The sequence below is a fragment of the Mercenaria mercenaria genome, chromosome 15 (assembly GCF_021730395.1).
Source record: "Mercenaria mercenaria strain notata chromosome 15, MADL_Memer_1, whole genome shotgun sequence".
Taxonomy (NCBI): Eukaryota; Metazoa; Mollusca; class Bivalvia; order Venerida; family Veneridae; genus Mercenaria; species Mercenaria mercenaria.
The window spans coordinates 19574105-19601804 of NC_069375.1; the positions used below are offsets into that span (position 1 = coordinate 19574105).

A 27700-nucleotide genomic window follows, 5' to 3' on the forward strand; every position below is an offset into this window, starting at 1 on the left:
GCTGACCCCAGCATTCTGGAGACAGTAGCAGAGATTATCTGCAATGAAATACTCTTAAGAGAAAGAAAATACAACAACATTTAAAGTTATAACATTAAGAGTTCCGCTATAGCGAGTGAAAGTGTTTTACTTCCGTTATTTCTAATAAAAAACTGGATCAAACCGATACTGCTTGAATCTTGCCTAGTAGCCTGCTGGCGGGGAGCGAATCTGCCGTTGCAACCAGTACAGACCAAGATGAGGCTACACGTCTGTGCAGGCTCATCTTAGTCTTCACTGTTCGCTTTTCAGTAAGTACGTTTTCAGTGAACAGTCCCTACGAATAGTAAATGGTACTGTCCAAACTGAATTTGACTAGTTTACCGACTTGAAGGTAAAGTCAGTACTTTAGGAGGGCATGCAGATGGTGGGTGTTGGGTGTTGGGGTGCATAGGCAGTGTACCACTTTACTCTATTACCACGAATAGATTCACCCATTGCCGTCGTGTACATTCAGTAACACTAAAGTACGCTAATAACAGATCATTTGCGCTGCGCAAATTAATGGCGGAAATCAGCGTCGAAACAAAAAACATACGGAGAATAAACTGGTCTGTATCCTTTGTTCTAAACAGTTTCGGTAGTCGAGAGGCTTGTTACATGGATTGAACTTGTAACCTAGCATATATACCGTAATATATAAGCACATTCACATTTACATACCCCGTAATTGTAGTAAAGCTTCAAAAGAAGTTCTAAGAACTCCTGCGTGTAGTAATTTAGAAAAAGAAAGCACAAGCTATGCGTGTCTCTTCTTGGAAGTGAAGCTTTCTATGAAGTTTTGTTTCAGCGAGTGCAAAGTGATGAAAACCAGGAAGGTTTAATGCGTATTAGTAGTTCCGGAGAATACTCCGGTCAAAAATGGTACTTTAGTAAAACTGATGTTGAATAATAAAACGGTAATGATTTAGTGAAAAATCATCAGACCGGAGCATAAAAATTATCTATGCGCATCTCCTCTTGAGAGTGAAGCAGTTGCTGAGTCAGAGATATACTCCTGACAAGAAATTGTCATACTAGTAGTATATTTTGTTGAATAACTAAAGAGCAATTACTAAATGAACATTCATGGGACCGGAACATGATAATTAATGCGAATCTCCTTTTGTGAGTGTAGCTTCCTATATAGTTTCGCTAAATTCCAGCCATTGGTTGCTGAGAAACATGCAGGACAAGAATTGCAGGACGGACGAAAGTGGCTACTTTATGTCTCCCTTTCAAGGAGCATACAAACATATTAAAGTATTACACTGTGAATATACCAGCTAGACAAAGGCAGTCGCCAAATTTAGTTTCATTCAAAGTCATTCTAGGACTAACCTAAAATAAGGACTTGTCTTTAGTTTGAACCTAGCTTAAACAGGTTTTTGCGCATTTTATCTAATTTCAAACTTTTACTAAGTAGGCCTCTGTATGTTCTGTTATCATAAATAAGTAGTGACATATTAGTTCTTTTTCATCGATAAAGGCACCAGAGAAGCTATACATTCCGACCGTTATCTCAATGTTATCTAAATCACGAGGTTACAATGAAGTTTTAGAGATAGTGTTTATAAATCAGAGAGCTAGCTAGTGAGATCTGTAACAGCAAGGTCCAAAGAGGAACATACTAAATTTCAGTTTGTAAATTGTAGTTAAGCAACTGAATACAATACGATGAGAAAAGGTATGTAATTCCTTCATTGTTCAAAGTTATTAATGATTTTATTTTGTCAACATATCCAAAATCATAAATGATACTATAATTTTGTTTTTACCGTACTTTTTGTCGCGGATGAAATTTATACCACCAATCTTTATCTGTCTTTTTTAATGTGTACTTTTAAGTGACTGATTATTTCTTATGAAATTATAAATTGTACCTATGTTTTGTAATAACGGACGCGTTTTAAATATGTTTTGCGCGGGTTTTATAGGGTTTTTTTCTTTAACAGGTCTGTTCGTGCTCTTCATAATAATGCTGTGGATTCGTTCAGGTAGCAATTTCTTAAGCTTTACTCGATTGTGTTGTAATTTTAAATTAAAAACAAACATACATATCTTAACATGTGAGGAATGTTACAATGGTAGGTTCGTAGATTCTTCAATCAAGCTAGCAAAATAAGCTAAGGGAAGTGTGTGTGTGTGGGGGGGGTGGGGGGGGGGTAATATAAAATGATTAAATTATAAGTTTAAACGAACACAATTTTAAAACTAGATACCCGCCCCTTGACCCCTAATTGTGAACTTGACCTTCGAAATAGGAACCTAGGGTTTGCACATGACATCCGGCTCCGTCTTATTGAGTTAAACATTCATGCCAAATAAATAACAGGATTCCTCCATGCATGTCAATATATGGGCCGGACAAGATCTGACATGACCTTTTACATCAAACTGTGACCTTGACCTTGAGATAGGAACCTAGGGTTTGCATATGACACTACGCCTCACTGAGGTTAACATTCATGCCAAATATAAACAAGATTGCTCCATGCAGGTCAAAGTAATGGTCCGGACAAAAAAAATCAGGCTTTACGCATGGACGCACGCATAAACACCGAACAGCTATTTGGACAACAGTTACTATGCCTTCGCATCCGCAAGCCGGCTTGGGAAAAATCGGGGAAAAACAGGTTTTCTCAAAATCAAAAGAAAAAGTATTGTGCAGTTTCAACATTTCTTCGTTGAAGTTGTTCACAACATTTTTGCAACGTTATGACTCATCGTTTATTCATCAGTTTTGTCTTTTCTTCTACATATTTACTTATAGGTAAAAAGATAGGTATTTGTACCATTACAATACACATCTTTACAGTGTCTAAAATCTTATAGGTAAAAAGATATGTATTTGTACCATTACGATACACATCTTTAAAAGTGTAAAAAGCGGCTGTAAAAAGTCTCCCCGTACTTGGATTCAGTGTTGTTATATTTTCTAGTCCTTTGGAGTCCATTCAACATACATGTAATAATAGAATCCCGCTCAAGCCGGTGCTAGGGTTTTGAGCAAGGTGCTAGGCGTGCGAGGTGGTGTACATTTCATTATCTCTCGTGAACATACTCAATCAAACCGAGACTGCATATTATTCTTGGTTGCATTCTTTGTTTCCAAAGGATCTTTTTACAGATTTTATTTACACTGTCTAAAATAAAAGAAAAGTAAATGAAATGAAAAAGTAATATTTAAAGCATATAAATGGAGTTATATTATGATTAAAATCCCGGACGTAAACGTGATCATGACTGAGTGCGATGTACACGTAATCTTTGAGTGTTTGTGAAAACAAACCAACTACTATTAACAATACCAGATATTAGAATTTATTTTGAATATTAACAGTTCAAATACCTTAACGATACGAACTAGCTATAATCAGAGGTCAGCCAACAGCCTTGTCAAATGAATGAATATAAAAGTCAATAATTGGCATAATTTTGTGAAAGTACAAAACAGGGTTAAGCAACATGTACAATTCATATCCACTCTTGTTCTTGACAAGTGTGTGAGGTTTCAATCCATTCCCATAAGTATGTACTGAGATACCAGATAAATTCAAAAACCCTGAGCAATGTCAGTCAGTTTATCACATAAGTGTATGAAGTTTGTATCTTTTCTTACAAGTGGCTACTGAGATACAAGCTTAAATACACAAAACTTAACTTAATCGGGACGCGGACGTATAGCTGAGTACAACAGCTCAACCTATTCTTTGAACAGTCGAGCTAAAAAGGAAGATTCCGAAACAACAACCAGAATAACCGACTTTAAAATAATTTTAACACCCTGCTTATCAGTATTTTGATAAAACATTCCGGACATCACAGAATATAGATAACCTTTTGACATACATGCTATCGCAAAACCATGTCAGGCTTTACAATTAACAATGAGTCATCAATATAATGGAAGTACATGCTCATAATACTTTTTTACAAACTGCACTTCACTAGCTTTGTCATATGAATTTATCAGCAGAAATAAGTACTTAGTGAAACATAATCTTTTAGAAAAATCAAAAACGATAGAATGCTGCTTCAGAGCAATCAATAATTGGCATATCATTAAAATTATAGTGCGTCTTTCATGCTTTGCGTAAATATTTTCTTGTGTTAAGTTTGGAGACTGATTTGGGATACTTCATTGTATCGTTCTGTCGCAGCGATACGTTGACAAACATTGTTATGACGCACCGGTGAACATCGACCCACCAAATTGCGTCCCACCGACCGCCCCGCCCCGCCGAATACCCCCATGCCCAACGTCTGTCTTGAAGGCCAAAGCTTGGATGGTACAAGCCCTAACATTTAGGAAACAGAAAAAAAGATTTCACTACAACATAACCCTAGCCCACCCCACTCGCCTCACAGTGACATAAGCCTTTAGATGAGTATCTGGCGTTTGCTCACGACAATCCATGTCAACGAGGATTTTAATTTTGCAATGCACGGTAACTTTAACCTGAACAAAAACTAGACAGACGGACGCAAGCAAGTACACATATTACCCTTGTATCTATCTATATTCTTGACTTATATATATAACTGACGGATTGAATGCCAGGTGGAGGGGATAGGGAGGGGTAGGCGTGAGCAATTTCATTTGGTAACACTTCATTGGGGATTTACAAATGTTCCATAATTATTTGAATTTAACTATCTTTTATCTCCAGTTTAATTAAACCTATCTTGTCATTCCGGTAGGCGAATAGAAGACGTTTGACTGGGCGTTTTCGGCAGGGCGCCATAATCACATTTTTCGGGGCGACGTTCGGCACAACGATGTGCTTTATAACCGTTTGCTTCTGAAAGGGGACTAACAGATATTAATGTCTAGTTTTCCGAAATTTATCACTTTAATTAGATAGTGCATTATTACAAATATATCTACTATTTATACTTTTATTTAGCTTTTGCTTGTTTCAGGTTTACTGCCGTTTTTCAACAGTATTTGAGTTATGTAGCAACGGGCAGTAAATATACCCAGTCCGCCTTGATTCTGTACCAGTACAAACCTGTTCTCCGCAAGTAACTGCCAACTTGAAATATAACGCAGTATTTTTTATCTTATACAAAATTCTGAAGAAGTCCGAGGTTTGTAATAGGGACTGATGTATTACTTATACGTTATACGTACAGAAATTATTCACACAAAAAACTATTACGGAATTCGTGGATCAAACTGTAGATGTATTCACAATTATTGTTTGGTATTTTAAAATTCCAGGGACTTCTCAAACCGCTAGTACCACTACCATACGGTGCCGTCTATGCAACAATGCTTTCACACTCTCGGACTGCAACAAATTAGTAACTTGTGACAGCACCCTTGAGGTAACGAGTAGGCACTCAAACAATCCCTGTCTATAGGACTGTAAACCATTTGACCAAATGAAAACAATACAAAAAAGAGAGTTATTCTGTTTATTTATTTTTAAAATACATTTGTATAATAACAATCTGTCAGTTATTAGTTCGCCGTCTAAATCGTTTACTATAACAGGAAGCACAAAGTACAGATCAGTAAAAATGATATACACAGGTTCGAAAACATAAAAAGAAAGAAAAATGTATGTGTGTTTTGTAACTTGCAGGAATGTTATATGGACGAAGTGATTACAGAGCAAAGGATGGTAGTTTACCAAGGAGGTTGTCGTGCAAAAGACGTACTCTTTAATCTTTATAGATATTTGTTTTTGATATATTTTAAGAAATTATCTTTACATTTAACTCAATGTTTTGCTTCTAATCACAGTTCTAAGAAATGTGACATTAACATGCTTTAATTTTTTAATAACAACAATTAATCATTTTAAAACGCAGCTATAAAACATTAATCAGAATATAATGTACTGATACATTGATGAAAACAATACATATTGTCGTTCGAAAATTTATTCATTTTGTGCCAATTATTTAAGGCGAATTTAAAACAACAATGGCTGCCCTGTTGTTTAACCGGATGTTTTGATCTTTTTATGTGTGGTAAAAAGGCCGTTCTTATAGGTCAACATACACAAATACATCAATATATTACGAATTCCGTTGCCACAATTAATTTTGATCGGAGAATTTATTGCACAGAATACCACAGATATAGATGTTATTAATTATATCCTACATAAGGAACCGCCTTTATTCTTATCTTATTTTCGTCCGTGCACAGTCATTCTCACATCTAGATCCATTCACAAAACAAACATACTACTTGTTAATTACATTTGAATATGTCATATTTTCTTTTATTACATCAGTCAAAAGAGGTTGTCCTTCAAATTACGTTGTATTGTTATTTTCTCCGACTTGGATGATATTAATTATATGTCTTTCAGGGACACGGCTCTCTATAAGTCTTTCAGGGTCACGGCTCTCTGTAAGTCTTTCAGGGACACGGCTCTCTGTAAGTCTTTCAGGGACACGGCTCTCTGTAAGTCTTTCAGGGACACGGCTCTCTGTAAGTCTTTCAGGGACACGGCTCTCTGTAAGTCTTTCAGGGTCACGGCTCTCTGTAAGTCTTTCAGGGATACGGCTCTCTATAAGTCTTTCAGGGACACTCTCTATAAGTCTTTCAGGGACACGGCTCTTCGTTACTAAAATTGCTGGTTTTAGTAATACGGGCTGCTGCTGAGTACAATTTATCACGTAATAACTACGAAACAAACATAATAGGTTACTTGCTGTTATGGTGAAAGAGACCATTACATTAGACTTGTTTGTGATTTCGAGTATGTCACCTAATAAAACCAGGATATTAACGTTACTAAAGCACATGCGATGTCTTTGATGTGACTAACTGACTTTTGCCCTTCAGTCATCAATGCCGTGATTATAATTATAAGGTACTCGGAATCAAAAAATAAACATATCACACGTTACCTACAGTTGCTATAAAAATATATAATAAGATGACAATATAGCTCCTTATTTTAATTTAAAATATCCTTAAATCAAATTAAAAATCACATAACGTTGTTGATTCAATTCTAATCTTAACCCGGAGGAAAGGAATATCTGGCATATTCTTTCTGAAACTTTGACTGCCATTTTCAAAGATTTTTTTCGAACGTCAGTTCACACGTGCTTTCTCGCGGAAAGTGTTGACTTACACGAAATTCTAACACGACCAGCAAATAACTTACATACATGTACAGCAAAGTCTATCTCGGGTTATTCTGCAATAAACCACTCGCGTGCAATGAGGTCATCCGATCCAGGTGCGTAACACAGTCGTAAAAAGTAGTTATCATTTTTTCTAACATTGTTAATACTAGAATGTCGTGTTAGAATCGAAATGATAAGTTCCCAAGTGTAATTTATTGTAGAACCAGAGTTTTTCGTTCTTATGCGAAACAATATATCACTCAGGCCGTAGGGAACTTATTTCTTAAATAAACGATATTTTCTTTATTCAAAATGCATAGTGAATGTGAATATTTCTATGTACTAATAACCTACAAAATGTTTGAACTATGTAGCTCTGTTGCAGGTATGTTCCCGGTCTGGAAAAAGAAACAGCAAAACCACGTGTTCAAGGTATGAATTATATTTGTCCGAAAGGCAAAACATTCCGTAGGTCACAACGCTCGATCGACCACTTTTTTATACTAACGGCACGTTGGAACACTATACTTATTCAATTGACTGTTTTTTCTTTTCAGAGTTTTTATCTTCGAAAGTATGCAATATTGTACAAACTAAAACAATGTGATTTGAAGCAAAGATAAAACTTTACATATAGCATAGGAAGGTTGATCCAGAAGCAATGTCTCTGCGTTCATTGTGCATTTATCCATCGTTATTTTAAAACAAAAAGATATATCAAGACGTAAGATAAATCATTTATGATTACACGAGTAAATTTTATTTCCTATGGTCGTTTCGTTTGAAGTACTCAGAAGAACTTCAATATTCACCCCAAACGACATTTCGCGCAGTCAAAACAGCAGCAGAAAAAAAAAAGTAACTAACTGATACCAAAATGACAATCCTAATCATATGAAATCAAAATTATGTTAAGTTACATCTTTCAGCAATCAACAATTAAAACTAAAGTAACATTCGTGCAAATTAATGTTCAGTGTGTAGTGCGGATGCCTGTTATAGCGCAATATCAAATCAAAACTATCGATTTATTACATCAATTATGTCAATGACGTACTGCGATAGTCGTTACCATGCTTTCTATGAATGTCGATATCTCGATAAATAAACTTCATTTTTTTTTATTATATTCTCAAAAAAAAAATGCAGATAGATCAAGTTTTTTGGGCTGGAAGTTATGTTATTTTCTTTTCATTATACACATTTAGGGCAACACCATTATATAACCTGGGGACCATACGCCGCTTTTCATGGAATTGCACTCCGTGTATGAGTGAAGGTTCCATGCACATCGCCGTATGATTACATGTGCAGATGTCTCTTATTATATTCCGATTCTTTGTATCTAATCATATTCTGGTACTTTTGTGTGAATGTCTGGTTCTGCTCACCCCGGGGCTAGAGAGCGCGGATAGTGACATTTACTCTACCGTCCATAAACAGGCTCAATTTAAACGTAGCGACCTGTGGTTTTTCATTTTTTCTATTAATGGATTCAGTGACATTACTTTTGGATCAACCCTATGAATCACGGCTTAGATAACTTCCATTTGAGAGTGGGAAATACCTGTGGTGTCCTTGACAAACACTTTAAAAACGCCTGTGTATAATCATACTTTAATGGCATGTGCATGAATTAAAAGTTCCTTGCCTTTATTATGTTTCATAGCTCATATTCATCTAATTAAGCATCCGATGGAGAATAAGTATCCAATTTTGTTCCTAGTTTATATCCTCCATAAGATATGTGTAGAAAGCAGAGGCGTCTTAATACATTACAGTTGCTGTGGATTTGAAGATGACTGCAACAAACGTCTTTGTGGAATAAAAGACGGTAAGATATTGCAATTTATTTGATAAAAAGAGTTCTGCATTTGAATAAAGAGTGAAAAAGACAAATATAACCCCAAACAAGAGTATTCTTAAATTAAAACAAAAATCATCTCCATTATGTTATCAACAAAGTTAGAAACATTTTAAATATGCTTACAAATACAAACAGTAATCATTTTTAAATCATTAGAAAATTCGACCTTTGTTTCATTTATTGATATACCGTTTCTATACATAAAATGATTCATTACATTAACATAAATAAAAGACTTTTTAATAGCCAAAATGACCAGTCATGGCACATTAAATGATGGTGAATTACTGAAAAATGTTTTTAAAACCCAAAGCTGCACTGTTTCTTACATATCCTATCACACTGTCCACTGACACTGATCAGATTTTTTTTCTACCCAGGAGCCGGAAGGTAATGAAACAATGCCCGGTGTGGCAAGTGGGGTCTTCCTCCAGCATTAACAGCTGAAAATTCGCCAAATATTTGTATTAAGCTTCCCCCATACTAAAAATGATCAGTTTTTACTTCGGCTGCATAGAATAACGATATTTCTAAGTCTATATATGTCACACTGTAGACAGAAAGGCATGATATAGAAAAATAGGTCGAAATAAATGAGTGACCTTTATGTAGTGTACTTTGCTGTCTATATAATCTGTTCAATGGTAGTTACTGATTTGAGAAATGGTTGACACTATGTTGTAACAAGAGATCACAGAGTGATCTTGGCGCCCAACAATGTGCCATTTTTGTGTGTTCCAAATTTCAAGACTTATTGATTAGCTCAAGGTCAAATTTCATTTCCGTACACAACACTGTGCATGTGGTCTAAATTCGAAAGCTGTAGCTTGAGAAATGTGAAAGTAGGTCACTAGATCAATTTCAAGGACAAAGTTCTTTGTACACAAAACTACGCATGTGCATCAAGTTTGAAGACTGTAGTCTGAGAAATCTGAAAGTAGGTCACTAGGTCAATCTTAAGGTCAAAGTTTATTTCGGTACACAAAACTATGCAAGTGGTCCAGATTTGAAGGCTGTAGCTTGAGAAATGTGCAAGTAGGTCACTAGGTCAAAATCAAGGTCAAATTTCACTTCTGAACACAAATCTATGCGTGTGGTCCAAACGTGAAGCCTGTAGTTACAGAAATGTGAAAGTAGGTCACTAGGTCAATGTCAAGGTCAAAGTTTGTTTCGGTACACAATCCTATGCATGTGGTCTAAATTTGAAGCCTGTAGCTACAGAAATGTGAAAGTAGGTCACTAGGTCAATCTTAAGGTCAAAGTTCTTTTCGGTACACAAAACTATGCAAGTGGTCCAAATTTGAAGGTTGTAACTTGAGAAATGTGGAAGTAGGTCACTAGGTCAAAATCAAGGTCAAATTTTATTTCGGAATACAAAACTATGCATGTAGTCCAAATTTGAAGCCTGTACCTTCAAAAATGTGAAAGTAGGTCACTAGGTCAAAATCAAGGTCAAAGTTTGTTTCGGTACACAAAACAATGCATGTGGTCCAAATTTGAAGCCTGTATCTTCAAAAATGTGAAAGTAGGTCACTAGGTTAAAATCAAGGTCAAATTTTATTTCGGAATACAGAACTATGCATGTGGTCCAAATTTGAAGCCTGTACCTTCAAAAATGTGAAAGTAGGTCACTAGGTCAATGAAAAGGTCAAAGTTTGTTTCGGTACATAAAACCATGCAAGTGGTCCAAATTTGAAGGCTGTAGCTTGAGAAATGTGAAAGTAGGTCAATGGGTCAAAATCAAAATCAAATTTCATTTCGGAACACGAAACTATGCATGTGGTCCAAATTTGAAGCCTGTACCTTCAAAAATGTGAAAGTAGGTCACTAGTTTAATGTCAAGGTCAAAGTTTATTTCAGTGCACGAAACTATGAATGTGGTCCAAATTTGAAGGTTGTAGCTACAGGAATGTGAAAGTACGTCACTAGGTCAAAATCAAGGTCAACCCATGTCAAGATTCATCTTGCCACTCAAAACCATACATGTGGTCCAAATTTGAATGTTGTAGGTTATTGACAAGAAGTTTTTAAAAGCTTTTCCCTATATAAGTCTATATGAACCATGTGACCCCCGGGGCGGGGTCATATTTGACCCTAGTGGGATAATTTTAACAAACTTGGTAGAGAACCACTAGATGATGCTACATTACAAATATCAAAGCCTTAGGCTTTTTGGTTTGGACAAGAAGATTTTCAAAGTGTTTCCCTATATAAGTCTATGTAAACCATGTGACCCCCGGGGTGGGGCCATATTTGACCCTAGGGGGATAATTTGAACAATCTTAGTAGAAGACCACTAGATGATGTCACATACAAAATATCAAAACCCTAGTCCCTGTGGTTTTGAACAAGTGGTTTTTCAAAGTTTTTCCCTATATAAGTCTATATAAACCATGTTACCCCCGGGGCGGGGCCATATTTGACCCCAGGGAAATAATTTGAATCATCTTGGTAGAGGACCACTAGATGATGCTTCATACCAAATATCAAAGCTCTAGGCTCTGTGGTTTTGGGCAAGACGATTTTCAAAGTTTTTCCCTATATAAATCTATGTAAATTATAGAAATAAACAAAGGGCCATAACTTACTAAAAAATTGTTGAACCAGTCTGATTTTCAGGGGGACACAACTAGGGTACCAATACATCATTCTGACAAAGTTTGGTCAAAATGCCCATGGTAGTTTCTGAGGAGATGCGATAACGAGAAACTGTTAACGAAAGGACGGACGGATGGAAGGACGACGGACCACGGACGCAGAGTGACTTGAATAGCCCACCATCTGATGATGGTCGGCTAAAAATGACTTACATAGTAAAGATACGTATTGTTATGTGAAATTCTAACCTACTTAGCTTAGACAGATTTAAGTTCTGTTTCAATGACGGCAAATAATACATAAATAGTCCTGAAAGTCGTGGCACTTTGCCCAAGATTTGTCCAAAAGCATTTCTTCATGTAAATGACACCCCTTGTCGTGCTTTATATAATAGTATAATGATACACTTTCCAGCTAAGCAATATATTCAACAAATTGTTCTTTTGACAATCAAAGCACATTGCATCTGAAAGTCCACATTTTGCATATTGTTATGTATGTGGTACAGTTTGTTAATGCCAATCCTGGAAGGCATCCTCTGAGAGTTGCACAATTAGCCGATGTAAACTCCCATGTGTTTTTTTTTATGTTTTGGAATTCTGTACATGTTGACTTCTTTTCTCAACTCTACACTTCAGACACTGTTAATATATCACAATGTTACTCGTGTGATCATCGGAGATCTGACAGACCGTGTCTCACTTTGACGTCATGTCATTCTAATGAGGTAATAATTAATTAAAAGGTTCACTTAATATTGATTCGATTTAAATGTTCGAATTCACATTGTCGGAGAATAACGAAACCACTTTGGATTTAATACTTTTGAAATAAACAAGCATCACATGAGAAATACGTAATTGTTGTAACTTGTAAACATGAAAATATTTCACTTTAGGACATGTTGATTAAAAAGAAATTGAGGTTAGACTATATGTCCAGTCAACCTCATACACACTTGCGGCTCCAGCTAGCCAGTCAACCTCATACACACTTGCGGCTCCAGCTAGCCAGTCAACCTCATACACACTTGCAGCTCCAGCTAGCCAGTCAACCTCATACACACTTGCAGCTCCAGCTAGCCAGTCAACCTCATACACACTTGCAGCTCGAGCTAGCCAGTCAACCTCATACCCACTTGCAGCTCCAGCTAGCCAGTCAACCTCATACACACTTGCAGCTCCAGCTAGCCAGTCAACCTCATACACACTTGCAGCTCCAGCTAGCCAGTCAACCTCATACACACTTGCAGCTCCAGCTAGCGAACGAAACTGAAGGATATCATCCGGTTATATAACATATCAGCATTTCATAGTGTACATTTGGTATATTTCACCATATGCTTTCCAAACAAGACTCTTGATTCAATTCTTAATCACCGTTGACCAAAATATTAGGGGAGGCCGGGTTAGTTCGGCCTCGGGGCATGTTCGGCATATAATTATATATAGCGCGTGAACTGAGATAAAAAGTTGTCATCAATATTGTGACGTCACTTGGGAAGCTTTTATCAACGGAATTACAAAAATGGCCGCCTTTTGATGGTTTATGTCGTTTTGGAACCAAAACTTCATTTTTTAAGTTGGTGAGTAAAATTTACACATCTATTTTAGTTTTTACTTTTCTTGAGAACCGCTAAGATTCAGATTAAATATCATAGGTTAATGGGCTTTAATATAAAACCATCTACATTTCATTTTTCTGCACCATGCAAGGAGGTGTCACGTAACAATTTCGTAAATACTGTCTGGGGCTAGTTCGGCCTTTTGGGAAGGGGCACGTTCGGCCTATAGCCGGACTTGCCACGCACTAACAATCTATTGGCCGGCATATTTTACTAATGGTTATTGTTTTATTCCTCATATATTTATTACAATAAAGCATTTGTTCACATGCAGATCTAGCAAGTTAAAATAATGTCTGGCATTTATGTTAAGATTTTCATTAGCAAGCCTTTAACTTTTAGTAGAATTATAGTGGTGCATGGGTTACATTTTCAGTCTACAGTCGCTATAGAACTTCATGTAATTATAATTAAATTGACAATACAGCTTTTTACTTATTTATTTCAGAATTAGATCTACACCATGGTGCGTACGTACAAGAAAAGAAGCGACACCACATCAGAAGACGTTTTGAGAAAAGCGATAGATCACTACAACAGTACTTCTGCTGGATACAAGAAAACAAGTCAACTGTTTTGTGTACCACGCTCAACCCCACAGGATTATGTAAAAAAAAATCCGACAAGTCATCCGAGTCGGATAGAGCTACATCAAATATGAAATTCGGGTATCAAAGACCTAGACAAGTTGAAGACTACACAAAACAACGAAACAGACAAAGGGCTACCGAAATCTAATAAACCAATAAAACAGTCAAGAAAAACCAAAATCAATTCAAGGAGTAAATCGAACAGAAAACAAAAAGAAAACCCAGAGAGTGGTGACGGATATTTTTGCTTAGTATGTCGCGAGAGCTGGGCTAGCAGTAGACCTAACGAAGTATGGATCGAGTGCACTGTTTTTCAAAATGTGGGCACATGTAGAATTTGCAGACACAACATGCTTGTCGTTTTACAAGTGTCATAACTGTGATTCTGATACAGATTAGAGCAAAATGAAAAAGAGTATACTGAGATAGTTTTTTTTTACGTTCAGGGTTTCTAGACTTGCGGAAAGGTTAATTGTTCAAGTTCAATGTTAATATAAACACACATGCTGGTGTTCAAAGTAATAAAACTATATGGTGTTAGAGTTATAAATATGTTTCAATTTGTCAGTCTACAGATTGGTTCCGTGATATACTAACATTGCATAATAAAGTCTCTACAAGCCGAACTTGCCCCGTGGGGTGGCCAAACTTGCCCCTTCGCGGGGCAAGTTCGGTCACCTTGACCTGATCACTTTGAGCAGAAATCACCCTTATGAAGATAGAGAAACACTATAAGAAATAGCGGGAGTAGTACAGTCCCATTATACTTTACTTAAATATACATTTTTCAGAGATCTGGCTATATAAACCATTTATAAATTGTGATTTTTCTAAAATGGGGCCGCACTAGCCCCGGTCTCCCCTACTGTTCGCTTTCAAAGTCTATTGCAATTAGAGAAATCGTTAGCGAACAGCGCAGATGCGCAGGTCGGTCGTGATTCATGCTGCAGATACACTATGTTGGTTTTCTCATGGTGCATCTCATATCAGTATTCAAGAAAGGTATTGTTTGATGTCAAAGTACATCGGATTTCCATTACCATATGCCATATTACCAGTTGTACTTGTGAAAGTGAGCACGACACAGAACACTAATGTCATTTTAGGGTCGGAGTAATGTATGTCATTCCTCGTCCATGTAACAATATTCCTACATATTTAAACTCTAAACTCATATTTTAATCAACGACGGAATCGTTGTTCGAGAATATTTCATCTTAACCATGACTTGATTTGATGCGTGACATAAAAACGCAAGCATTCTAAAGTGAGATTACTTTTCAGTAAAAAACTGCAAGTCGCTAACTGTATTGGCTACATTATTCAGTTACAATGGATTTAGGCATGCATGTTTTACAGAATAAGATGCCCCCTTTCTAACAGTAATGATTCAATTAACGAAACCAGAACTATTTCTGTGAAGTTGATAATATAAGTTTACGTATCTAACACATTATTACGATAGTGAAAAGATTTATGCTTACATATTTTACAAGCGTTAAAGTCTTTATTAGAAACTTATATAAATATAAATGAAATCATCACATTATAATATTATATATATATATATATATATATATATATATATATATATATATATATAACATTATAACATGATAATGCTTCTTATTTTAGATGTGTTACATGCGACAAGAAGATGTAGGCGGTGTGGACAGGTTCACCTCAGGATGCTTATCAAAATTAGTAAATATATTATGACAGATACGTTGAAATTTGCACAAACTTTGCATCTGTTTCTTAGCACTTATGTTTTATGCACTTGAAAATTACAAATACCATTTATATGGTAACTTGATACAGAGTTCAGGTATTAATTTTTTAAATAAAGACGTTGACTTTCAATTCCACATATCAATTTTATTGCCATTATCTAGTTTGTAAAAAAATAGTTTGTATTATATGAAACTATGTCAAATGAATCTTTGTTAAGTAAAGAAAAGAAGTTATGTTATGCTTTCTCACGAAATATACATATCCTTAAATACCGCTACACGACACGTGTAAGTGTTCGTGTATGTACGTGCGTGTGAGCGCGCATGCATGTGTGCGTGCGAGCGAGTGAGAGAGAGAGAGAGAGAGAGAGTTACAATAAATATTGTATATATATATACAAACTGTTATAGGCATATAGAAACATACTCTCATAAAGCCTAAACAAACTGCCTGCCATACAGTTATGTTTTCTCAATGCCAACAAACACAGTAACGACGTACAATACAATAACTTGTACACTAGTGAGTTTTTACATTGTCTTACTACGATACAATTTTTCAGGTGTGTGAACATTTGATGAAGCGAGCATACGATTTCTTCCGCATTTGCGGGGCAAACTCAACACTTCCTGAAGCAGGGCTAACATGGGTGCAAGTATGTGGAAATAGAAATAATAAACGAGCGACTGCCTTGTGTACTTCCTGTTGTGCTGATCAAGCTTGCAACTATGGTACATGCCATGAATTAAACCGTATGTAATGTTTATGATATTTTTATTAGTTTATAGAACAGAACAGAACATAACATGTAGTTTATGGTGCCTGCTTTTATTTTTATCTTTTGGCAATTTCTGTGATATACAAGCTTCGTAACCTCAGATATCCTCTTTATATCCCAGATTGTTTAGTTTTGTCCATTGTTTTCCTGTTTATGGCATAACAGGGGACCATACGCCGCTTTTCAAGGAATTGCACTCTGTGTATCACTGAAAGTTCCATGTACAACGCCGTATGAACACATCTATGAATGTCTCTAAATCCTTTTTGGTACTTGTAACATGTGAAAATGTTGAGTTCTGCTCAATCCAGGGCCAGAGGACGTGCACTGTCACTACCGTCGATGAACAGGCTCGATCAAACTGTGCCTGAAATTTTTCAATTTTCTGTCATGTTGGATGACCTGTGGAGTTTCCACTTTTTCTATTTTATTACACGAAAGTAGATATACAATACGAAGACACATAATGACAGGATATAACTAAAGCTACTTTTGAGAAAAGCGCATGTCTCCCACAACTGCCTAATCATCTAAACACTAAGTCAGTGTTTTTATACTGTTTAGTCACAACAAATATACCTTTGAAGAGTAAAATGCCTGATTTTCAGTAATTCAAGGGCCATAATTCTGAAGTGCCTACGCCAATTTTGCTAGTTATCGAACCTGGGAGAGGAATTATGGTCATACACATTTTGTTTAAGTTTGGTGAAGATCGGATAAAAAATGTTTGACTTGGAGTGCGGACAAGATGAATGGTTTTTGGTGCATGTTTGAGAATGAAGACTTCAGCATTTTTATGAGTCTAGGTGATTCATTAGTTATTGTCAAGGGCCATAATTCCGAAGTGTCTTAACCGATTTGGCTAGTTATCGAACTTGGCCAAGGTCTTATTTGCAAACACATTTTGTTCGAGTTTGGTGAAGATCGGATACGAAATGTTTGACTTAAGAGTGCAGACAAGATGAATGGTTTTTGGTGCATGTTTGAGAATGAAGACTTCAGCATTTTTATGCATCTAGGTGATTCATAAATTATTATCAAGGGCCATAATTCCGAAGTATTTTGGCCGATTTAGCTTGTTATCGAACTTGGCTGAGGTCTTAAGGTCAAACACATTTTGTTCAAGTTTGGTGAAGATCGGATGAGAAATGTTCGACTTAGAGTGCGGACAAGATGAATGGTTTTTGGTGCATGTTTGGGAATGAAGACTTCAGCATATTTATGCATCTAGGTGATTCATAAATTATTGTCAAGGGCCATAATTCCGAAGTGTCTTGGCCGATTTAGCTAGTTATCGAACTTGGTTGAGGTCTTATGGTCAAACACATTTTGTTAAAGTTTGGTGAAAATCGGATGAGAAATGTTCGACTTAGAGTGCGGACAAGATGAATGGTTTTTGGTGCATGTTTGAGAATGAAGACTTCAGCATATTTATGCATCTAGGTGATTCATAAATTATTGTCAAGGGCCATAATTCCGAAGTGTCTTGGCCGATTTAGCTAGTTATCGAACTTGGTTGAGGTCTTATGGTCAAACACATTTTAAGTTCGGTGAAAATCGGATGAGAAATGTTCGACTTAGAGTGCGGACAAGCTTTGTGACAGACAGACACACAGACAGACTGGAGTAAATCAATATGTCTCCCACACCACTGTGTGGTGGGAGACATAATAACAAGGACATTCTGGTATACAGATATTATCTAGATGGGAAAATCATGAATATATCGGAATTATTGTGCAACAACAAGGTATAACTAGATACCCACGAGCAACATGTTGAGCCCGCTCTTTAAACCCTAATTCTGACCTTGACCTTTGAGACAGAAACTGGGGTTTGCACAGGACACTCCGTCTCATTAAGTTAAACATCATGCAAGATATCAACAAGATTCCTCAATGCATATTTAAGTTATGGGCCGGACAAGATTTGAAATGACCTTTGACCTCCAACCTTGAGAGGAACCTTGGTTTTGCGCAAGACATTCCGTCTAACTGAGGCTAACATTCATGCCACATATAAACAAGATTGTTTCATGCAAGTCAAAGTTATGGTCCGGACAAACAAATCCGGACGGACGGAGGGATGCACACACATACACCGAACACTATGTCTTGACTTCCGCAAGCTAGCTCGACAAAAATTTTATCTTGAATATTACAGAAACGTCATGATCATTGTTTAGTGAAATTAAATGCATTAGCTAAGTATAACAAGAGATCCGCAAAGCGGGGCAATCTCGGCTAGAAGGCTAAACTATTTACAGCAACATAATAGGCAAGTAATTCAATAAAAATATTGTAAGTGAATAACGAATCTGTCAAATAAAACCTAAAAATATAGAGCACCGCAATGCAGAGCAATATACAAGCGAAACAAAATCATATGACTTTTGACCCCTAAGTATGACACTGACCATGAAGCGTGCAATCTGAAACATGCGCGCATGTCGTCTTAATGTGATGCACATTTGTGACAGGTTTCTTAATAAAAATTTCAAGCAGTTCAAGAGTTACAGAGCGGACACGAAACAGGGTCGGTTATATGACCTTTGACCCCTAAGTATGACACTGACCTTAAAGCGAGTCATCCGAAACATGCGCTCGTCAATTTTCTCGTCGCGCACTTTGTCTTGATGAGGTGAACATTTGTGTCATGTTTTTTTGAAATCCTTCAAAGGGTTAAGCGTAAAAGAACGGATACGACCCCTAAGTGTGACCTTGACATTGAAGCGAGCCATCCAAAACATGCGCTCTGATGTGAACATTTGTGTGAAATTTGTTTGAAAACCTTCCAGGGGTTCAAGAGTTACAGAGCAGACACGAAATCGCTAACGGACAGACAGACGGACATCGGCATAATTACATAACACGTTCCTTCAGGCGAACAAAAATTGTATCTTAGATATAACAGAAACGACAATATTATTATTTACATTCATTTTTTATGAGATTGAACAGAAAAACCAACATAACTCATTGCAAAAATAAACGTAAACAAAACAACATATTATGCGGAGCGTTTCTGCAGTTTGTTTGTAAAACCATACAAACGGATAGTTATTGAAATTTTAATTTCGCGTTCACAGATATCTAACAAAACTTTAAGAACCCTTTCATAGGTATCTAGCAAAACATCTCAAACTCGTTAACAGATCTGTGAATGCGAATTAAATCGTGTGAATACGTTTCAGATGTTTTGTTAAGATACCTGTGATCTTTTTATAAATAGTTAATTACAGTTTCAATTTCATTATTTAGATGATCATTACAATAACAATAGCTGGGCACATCAACTTAAACAGTTTTTATATTCTCTGGATTCGATTCTCTCAAGTGTAGATTAATCAGGATTTCAAAGTACATACGAACACATTTTTATACTTATGAACAAATTTGGTGTTCTGAGATGATAAACAAGAAGGCCATGAAGGCCCTGTATCGCTCACCTGACCTATTGATCTAAAGATCATCAAGATTAACAGTTTGACCAAGTTTCATTTAGATATTGTCATAAAAGTGGTCTCTAAAGTGTTAACTAGCTTTTCCTTTGATTTAACCCGGTGACCTAGGTTTTCACATGACCCAGATTCGAACTTGACCTAAAGATCATCAAGATTAATATTCTGACTAAGTTTCATGAAGATATCGTCATAAATGTGGCCTCTGGAGTGTTAACAAGCTTTTCCTTTAATTTGACCTGGTGATCTAGTTTTTGACCTACCTGACCCAGATTTAAACTTTACCTATAGATCATCAAGATTAACATTCTGACCAAGTTTCATTAAGATATAGTCGTAAATGTGGCCTCTACAGTGTTAACTAGCTTTTCCTTTGATTTGACCTAGTGACCTAGTTTTTGATTCTACATGACCCAGATTCAAACTGGACATTGAGGTCATCAAGATTAACATTTTGACTAAGTTTCGTGAAGATAAATTCATAAATGTGGCCTCTACAGTGTTAACAAGCTTTTCCTTTGGTTTGACCTGGTGACCTAGTTTTTGACCCCAGATGACCCAATATCAAACTCATCTAAGATTTTACTAAGGGTAATATTCTGACCAAGTTTCATTAAGATTGGGCTTAAATTGTGACCTCTAGAGTGTTAACAAGCTTTTCCTTTGACTTGACCTGGTGACCTAGTTTTTGACCTTAGATGACCCAATATCAAAATCGTTCAAGATTTTATTCAGGGTAACATTCTTACTAAGTTTCATTAAGATTGGACCAAAATTGTGACCTCTAGAGTGTTAACAGTCAAATTGTTGACGACGCCGACGACGGACACAGGGCTATCACAAAAGCTCACCTTTGAGCACTTTGTGCTCAGGTGAGCTAACAATGCATGGAGTATGCAGTAGAATGCATTTTTGTTTCCTTCACTTCTATTAAACTCTTGAATGAGCTAGAAAAAATCATCTACGGTACCTTGGAAGGGAAATGAGAAATGCATAAAATGAGCCGCGCAATGAGAAAACCAACATAGTGCGTTTGCGACCAGCATGGATCCAGATCAGCCTGTGCATATCAGGATCCATGCTGTTAGCTTTCAAAGCCTACTGCAACTAGAAATGTTACAGGAGTGACTCATACCCCCACCATACGGTCTTGTCACAAAAGAATGGCAACCATAAGAAAGCTTAAAAATACTTAGAATAATATAAAAAATGTCCAAAAAAACTTAATTCTTAAAAATACTTTTACTCGTCTTTGGAGTACTTCATCCTGGGCTTCCACAAATAAGTAATACTAGTATAATTATGTACCCTGGGTGAGGGATGAGGTAAATATAAAAAATCTCTAATATTAGAGATACACGAAAAGTGAACACAGAAAAATGTATTTACTTTTTACATAGGACTAATAATAAAAAAGTTAGAAAAATACCTAAAATATTGAAAATCTAAAAATAGAATTTATAAAAATAGACTAATTCCTGGAATTTAAGGGGGAAGAAACTCAGTACAAAAGTTAAAAAAGGTTACTTCCCTTTGGCTCTAAGCCAATCAGAATGATATATAGTGAAAGTGCATCAAAATAAACCTTAAATTCTAAGTAAAAAGGGGCATAATACATGCAAAATTGGTGCCAGAGTTATGCACCTTGTGTCACATGATGTGGGTGATGAGGTGGAATATCTACTTTAAGTTTGAATCAAATCCATTTAGTAATAACTGAGATATAGTGAAAATACAACAAAACTAACCTTAAATTCTAAGAAAAGGGGACAAAATTCATGAAAACTTCATGTCAGAGTTATGCATCTTGTGTCACATGATGTGGGTGATGAGGTGGAACATCTATTTCAAGTTTTAATCAAATCCATTTAGTAACTAGAAGATGCTTTAATTTATAAAAAAGAGCATGTCTCCCCCAATGCAAAGTCATATAGGCAAGAAGTCAATAGGGGTCAGGAGCGAAAGTCAAAGAGACACTGATGGTTGGCTGCAATAGGGATCATCTACTTGGCATGTCCAATCTTCCCGCTAAGTTTCAACACTCTTGGCCTAGTGGTTCTCAAGTCACTGTTCAGGCTCCTGTGACCTTGACCTTTGATTAAGTGATCCCAAAATAAATAGGGGTCATCCACTCTGTATGTCCAATCATCCTATTAAGTTTCAATTATCTAGGTCAAGTGGTTCTCAAGCTATTTTCTGGAAATGATTTTACATGACCAGGCCCCTGTGACCTTGACCTTTAATAGACTGACCCAAAAATCAATAGGGGTCATCCACTCCGCAGGTTCAATCATCCTATGAAGTTTCAACATTCTGGGTCAAGTGGTTCTCAAGTTATTGATCGGAAATTGTTTTCTATGTTCAGGCTCCTGTGACCTTGACCTTTAGCAGAGTGACCCCAAAATCGATAGGTGTCATCTACTCTGCATGTTCAATCATCCTATGAAGTTTCAACATTACGGGTCAAGTGGTTCTCAAGTTACTGACCGGAAACGGTTTTCCATGTTCAGGCCCCTGTGACCTTGACCTTTAACAGAGTGATTCCAAAATCAACAGAGGTTATCTACTTTGCATGTACAATCATCCTATGAAGTTTCAACGTTCTGGGTCAAGTGGTACTCAAGTTATTGATCGGAAATGGTTTTCAATGTTCAGGCCCTTGTGACCTTGACCTTTAACTGAGTCTACTCTACATGACCAATCATCCTATGAAGTTTCAACATTCTGGGTCAAGTGGTTCTCTAGTTATTGATCAGAAATGGTTTTCAATGTTCAGGCCCCTGTGACCTTGACCTTTGATGGAGTGATCCCAAAAACAATAGGTGTCGTCTACTCCAGCAGCCCTACAACCCTATGAAGTTTGAAGGGGGGAGACATAATAACTGAGAAAATAGATTTCGCGATGGGACACGCTGCGACGCGACACAACGGGACGCAACACGACGCGACAAAACTGACTCCTATATAGCCCCCCCCCCCCCCCCACCAAACATGTTTGGTGGGGTATAATTACAGAAACCATTAGCGAACAGCATGGATCATGACCAGACTGCGCGGAAGCACAGGCTGGTCTGGATCCATGCTGGTCGCAAAGGCACTATGTTGGTTTTCTCATGGTGCATCTCAAACGTTTGATGTCGCCTTTTGTTTCTCTGCTTCTGAAACCTTTCTGTACAGATACATTGTTCACAGATATTTATTCTTAGAATGAAACTGGTACACATGTTTTGTAAATACTTAAATCTATAAAAGATCTTATCACTGGAACTAAAATAATGTCTTTGCTGATTTCTAACAACCTTTTAACAAGTATATTGTCTCCTCTGAAAATATTCAGCACTCTCTGTGCTCCATATTATTTCATGTTTGTAATTGCTATAGGAAATGTATTTACATGCTTTATGCAATAAACGTTTTTATTTTATGTTTACTTTATCAGTGAGATATAATCCATATCACTCACTGCACATCACTCACTGTAAACAATATAGCTTTGCCGATCTACTTGTACATTGTGTATAAATTTCAAATTCTTTGCTTAAACCAGGATGAAAATAATAGTCGCACATTTTTCCTTATAGTATATTTCTCCATTCAAATTATATTACGGCAGAGCCTCGTATTTTATTACTTCTTTCAACTCGTTTAATAAATTTAATATGAAAATACACTCAAGTAATATCCTTATATCCTTTATGAATTGAACTGAAAATATGTGAAAATTGCTATTTATATCAAATTAGATCTATTGACTGATTACAATTTTGCAAAACATCTCTGCAATATGTACAATTCAAAGCATTGTTTTAAAAGGAGTAAATATTTGGAATAATTTATATGTCAAGGTATTTTTACTTCACGTATTTTATTATTTTTCAAAACTTAAAAACAAGCTGTGTGCACGGGGAACACATTAACTGAACAGTTTTATGACCTTAATAAAAATTATATGTATGTCCTTAGCTTTTTACATGTGTTATGCTAAAATTGCATACATGCTTGTTATATAGCATCTCTGGATACGAACCCAACTCCTCAGGATTCTTCAGATGATGACACATAAAGAAATGCATGCGTTAATATGGGCTCATTGCGATTAATTAAAAGTGTTGTCTCATTATGACGCCAACATTAACTCGCCCCTATTGGATGTATGCACATATTGAGTGTACTATATACTGACTAAAGCTTAGGGTAAGGTGCCACAGTAGCCTTTTAATTATACAGAGCACAAATTTTCCAACGGGCAGAATGTTTTAAAACTTTGTGTACGGACTGAGAATCAAGTTTAAAACGGACAAATATACATAAATTACAGGTACCAAGGCTTCATAATGAACTATTTGCCCTTGAAAGTAGATTTTTTCCAGTATTTTCGACTTTCAAGGGCAGATAATTCATGATCAAGCCCGGGTTCTTAAGGTTTGTTTTATTTCGTATTTTTGTTTCTGATTTGATTCTCTGTCAGTAAACAAGAGGGTCATGAAGGCCCTGTATCGCTCACCTGACCTATTGACCTAAAGATCATCAAGATAATTTCATAAAGATATGGTCATAAATGTGGCCTCTAAAGTGTTAACTAACTTTTCCTTTGATTTGACCTGGTGACCCAGTTTTTGACCCCATAGGACCCGATTCGAACTTGACCTAAAGATTATCAAGAATAACATTCTGACTAAGTTTCATGAAGATACAGAAATAAATGTGGCCTCACTAGTGTTAACAAGCTTTTCCTTTGATTTGACATGGTGACCTAGTTTTTGATCCCGTATGACCCAGATACGAACTTGACCTATAGATCATCAAGATTAATATTCTGACCAAGTTTCATTAAGGTATGGTCATAAATGTGGCCTCTAAAGTGTTAACTAGATTTTCCTTTGATTCGACCCGGTGACCTAGTTTTTAACCCAACATGACCCAGATTCAGAACTGACCTAAAGATCATCAGGTTTACCATTCTGACTAAGTTTCATGAAGATACAGTCAACGTAGCCTCTAGAGTGTTAATAAGTTTTTCCTTTGATTTGACCTAGTGACCTAGTTTTTTATCCCATCTGACCCAGATTTAAACTTGACCTACAGATCATCAAGATTAACATTTTGACTAAGTTTCATTAAGATATGGTCATAAATATGTGACCTCTACAGTGTAAACTAGCTTTTTCTTTTGATCTGACTCGGTGACCTAGTTTTTTAACCTACATAACCTGGATTCAAACTGGATCGTAAGATCGTCAAGATTAACATTCTGATTAGGTTTCATGAAGATACAGTCATAAATGTGGCCTCTACAGTGTTAACAAGCTTTTCCTTTGATTTGACCTGGTGACACAGTTTTTGACCCCAGATAAAACAAAATCGAATTCATCCAAGATTTTATTGAGGATAACACTCTTACCAAGTTTCATTTAGATTGGACCAAAATTGTGACCTCTAGACTGTTAACATGCTTTTCCTTTGATCTGACCTGGTGACCTAGTTTTTGACCCCAGATGACCCAATATCGAACTCGTTCAAAATGTTATTAAGGGTAACATTCTGACCAAGTTTCATTAAGACTGGGTCAAAATTGTGACCTCTAGAGTGTTAACAAGCTTTTCCTTTGATTTGACCCTGTAACCTAGTTTTTGATCCCAGATGACCCATATCAAACTCGTCCAAGATTTTATTGAGGGTAACATTCTGACCAAGTTTCATTAAGATTGGGCCAAAATTGTGACCTCTGGAGTGTTAACAAGCTTTTCCTTTAATTTGACCCCGTGACCTAGTTTTTGACCCCAGATGACCCAATATCGAACTCGTCCATGATTTTTATGACGGTAACATTATGACCAAGTTTCATTAAGATAAGGCCAAAATTGTAACCTCTAGAGTGTTAACAGTCAAATTGTTGACGACGGACGACGGACGACGACGGACGACGGACACAGGGCGATCACAAAAACTCACCTTGAGCACTTTGTGCTAAAAAGGTTTAAAAAACAGTTTCTGTAAGAATTTTTTTGCCCTATTGTTGCAAATGTCCTTACTATGAACACGACTAAATGATACTGCAAAGTCCTTGGCTTTTCCATGGACCGAATGTCTTTAAACTTTGAATACTCACTGCAAATGATGTCTGCAACAGAAATAAAAATTAAAATGCACAGTTCTTTTACCCTGATCTTGAATTATTTGCCCTTAAAAACTGAATTTTTCAGTATTTTCTGATGGATAGATAATTCAAGATCAAGCCTAGGTACCTATGAATTTATTACATATTTCCGTTTTAAACTTGATTCTCAGTCAGAACACAAAGTTTAAAGATATTCTGCCTGTAAGAAAATTTTTGCCCTATCTAAATCTCGCCTACTGTGGCATTTACTTAGCATAAGTTTAATAGTGTGAATTCAATGTGCGCGTACACTCGATGCGGGAGATTTAATGCCGACAGCTTTAAGAAATTAAGATAAAAGTTTTTATGATATGTATATAAATTACACTAAGTAAACTTGATGTTCAATATTATTTACTGTGTCCAAGTGCCATATATATGTTGTCTAATTCTGTTTGCAGGAAGACTTTTCTACCTTGCAGAGAACGGCAAGTTCGACATTAACACACTGAAAGTTGTGTAATACTCCGTTTGTTTTAAAACATGTCGCTGAAGAAGGAAATGTTCAATAAATGGTATCAAAGGACGTTTCAAACGTCTGTTGTCTGTTATGTTGGTAGTTTGTTTAGGTCACAATTGTTAAATCTTTTTTTTTTTTCTGAAAAAAAAAAAAACAAGAGGGCCAAGATGGACCTAGGACGCTCACCTGAGAAACACACCATAGCAGTGTAAACATGTTTGACCTAGTGATATCATGGAAACAAAAATTCTGACCAATTTTCATTAAAATTGGAGCAAAAAGAATGTAAGCAAGTCTTTTCTTTGATTTGACCTAGTGACCTAGTTTCTGATCTCAGATGACCAATTTTCGAACTTGACCTGGATTTCATCAAGGCTATCATTCTGACATAATTTCACGAAGATCAATTGAAAAATATAGCCTCTATCGCATACACAAGGTTTTCCTTTGATCTGACCTAATGACCTAGGTTTTGACCCCAGATTACCCATATTCCAGCTTCCAGATGACCAATTTTCGAATTTGACCTAGATTTTATCAAGGCAACCATTCTGAATAAATTTTATGAAAATCCAGTGTAAAATGCAGCCCCTATTGCATAAACAAGGTTTTTCCTTGATTTGACCTAGTGACCTAGTGTTTGACCCCAGATAACCAATTTTCAATCTTGACCTAAATTTCATCAAGGCTATTATTCTGGCAAATTTCCATGATGATCAATTGAAAAATACAGCCTCTATCGCATACACAAGGTTTTATTTTGTTTAAAACAAGTGACCTGGTTTCTGACCCAAAAATGACCCGTATTCGACCTTGACCTAGATTTCATTAAGGTTATCATTCTGACCAGATTTTATGAATATCCAGTGTAAAATGCAGCCCCTATTGCGTACACAAGGTTTTTCTTTAATTTGACTGGGTGACATAGTTTTTGACAAAAGATGGTCTACATTCAAACTTGACCTAGATTTTATCCAGACAAACATTCTGGTAAAATTTCATGAGGATTCGGTGTAAAATGCATACACAAGCTTTTTCTTTGATATGACCTAGTGACCTAATTTTTGACCCATAATGACCCATATTCAAACCTGACCGAGACTTCATCAAGGCAATCATTCTGACTAAAATTCATGAAGATCAATTGGAAAATACAGCTTCTATCGCATACACAAGGTTTTTATTTGATTTGACATAGTGACCTAGTTTTTAAACCAAAATGACCCATTTTCAAACTTGATCTATATTCTATTAAGGCAATCATTCAGAAAAAAATTCATGAAAATCAGTCGAAAATTGCAGCCTCTATCGCA

The 27700-nt window shown here is 36.3% G+C and overlaps 1 protein-coding gene across 1 annotated transcript; it reads left to right on the forward strand.

The window, feature by feature from the left end:
• Window positions 1–1504: 1504 nt before the first annotated feature.
• On the forward strand, window positions 1505–26453 carry LOC123548740 (uncharacterized). Its single transcript, XM_045336253.2, has 10 exons — window positions 1505–1705; window positions 1974–2015; window positions 5246–5352; window positions 5613–5684; window positions 7505–7551; window positions 8901–8953; window positions 12223–12311; window positions 15434–15502; window positions 16095–16284; window positions 26329–26453. Exons 1-10 carry the CDS (start codon window positions 1696–1698, stop codon window positions 26388–26390), a joined length of 741 nt encoding a protein of 246 aa, XP_045192188.2. The 5' UTR covers window positions 1505–1695; the 3' UTR covers window positions 26391–26453.
• The last annotated feature ends 1247 nt before the right edge of the window (window positions 26454–27700 follow it).

Excerpts from the sequence above, each read along its gene's own strand:
- LOC123548740 (XM_045336253.2), top strand. Across the intron at positions 5,353-5,612 it reads CTTGTGACAGCACCCTTGAG|GAATGTTATATGGACGAAGT; the intron begins GTAACGAGTAGG and ends TGTAACTTGCAG. Across the intron at positions 5,685-7,504 it reads GAGGTTGTCGTGCAAAAGAC|GTATGTTCCCGGTCTGGAAA; the intron begins GTACTCTTTAAT and ends GCTCTGTTGCAG.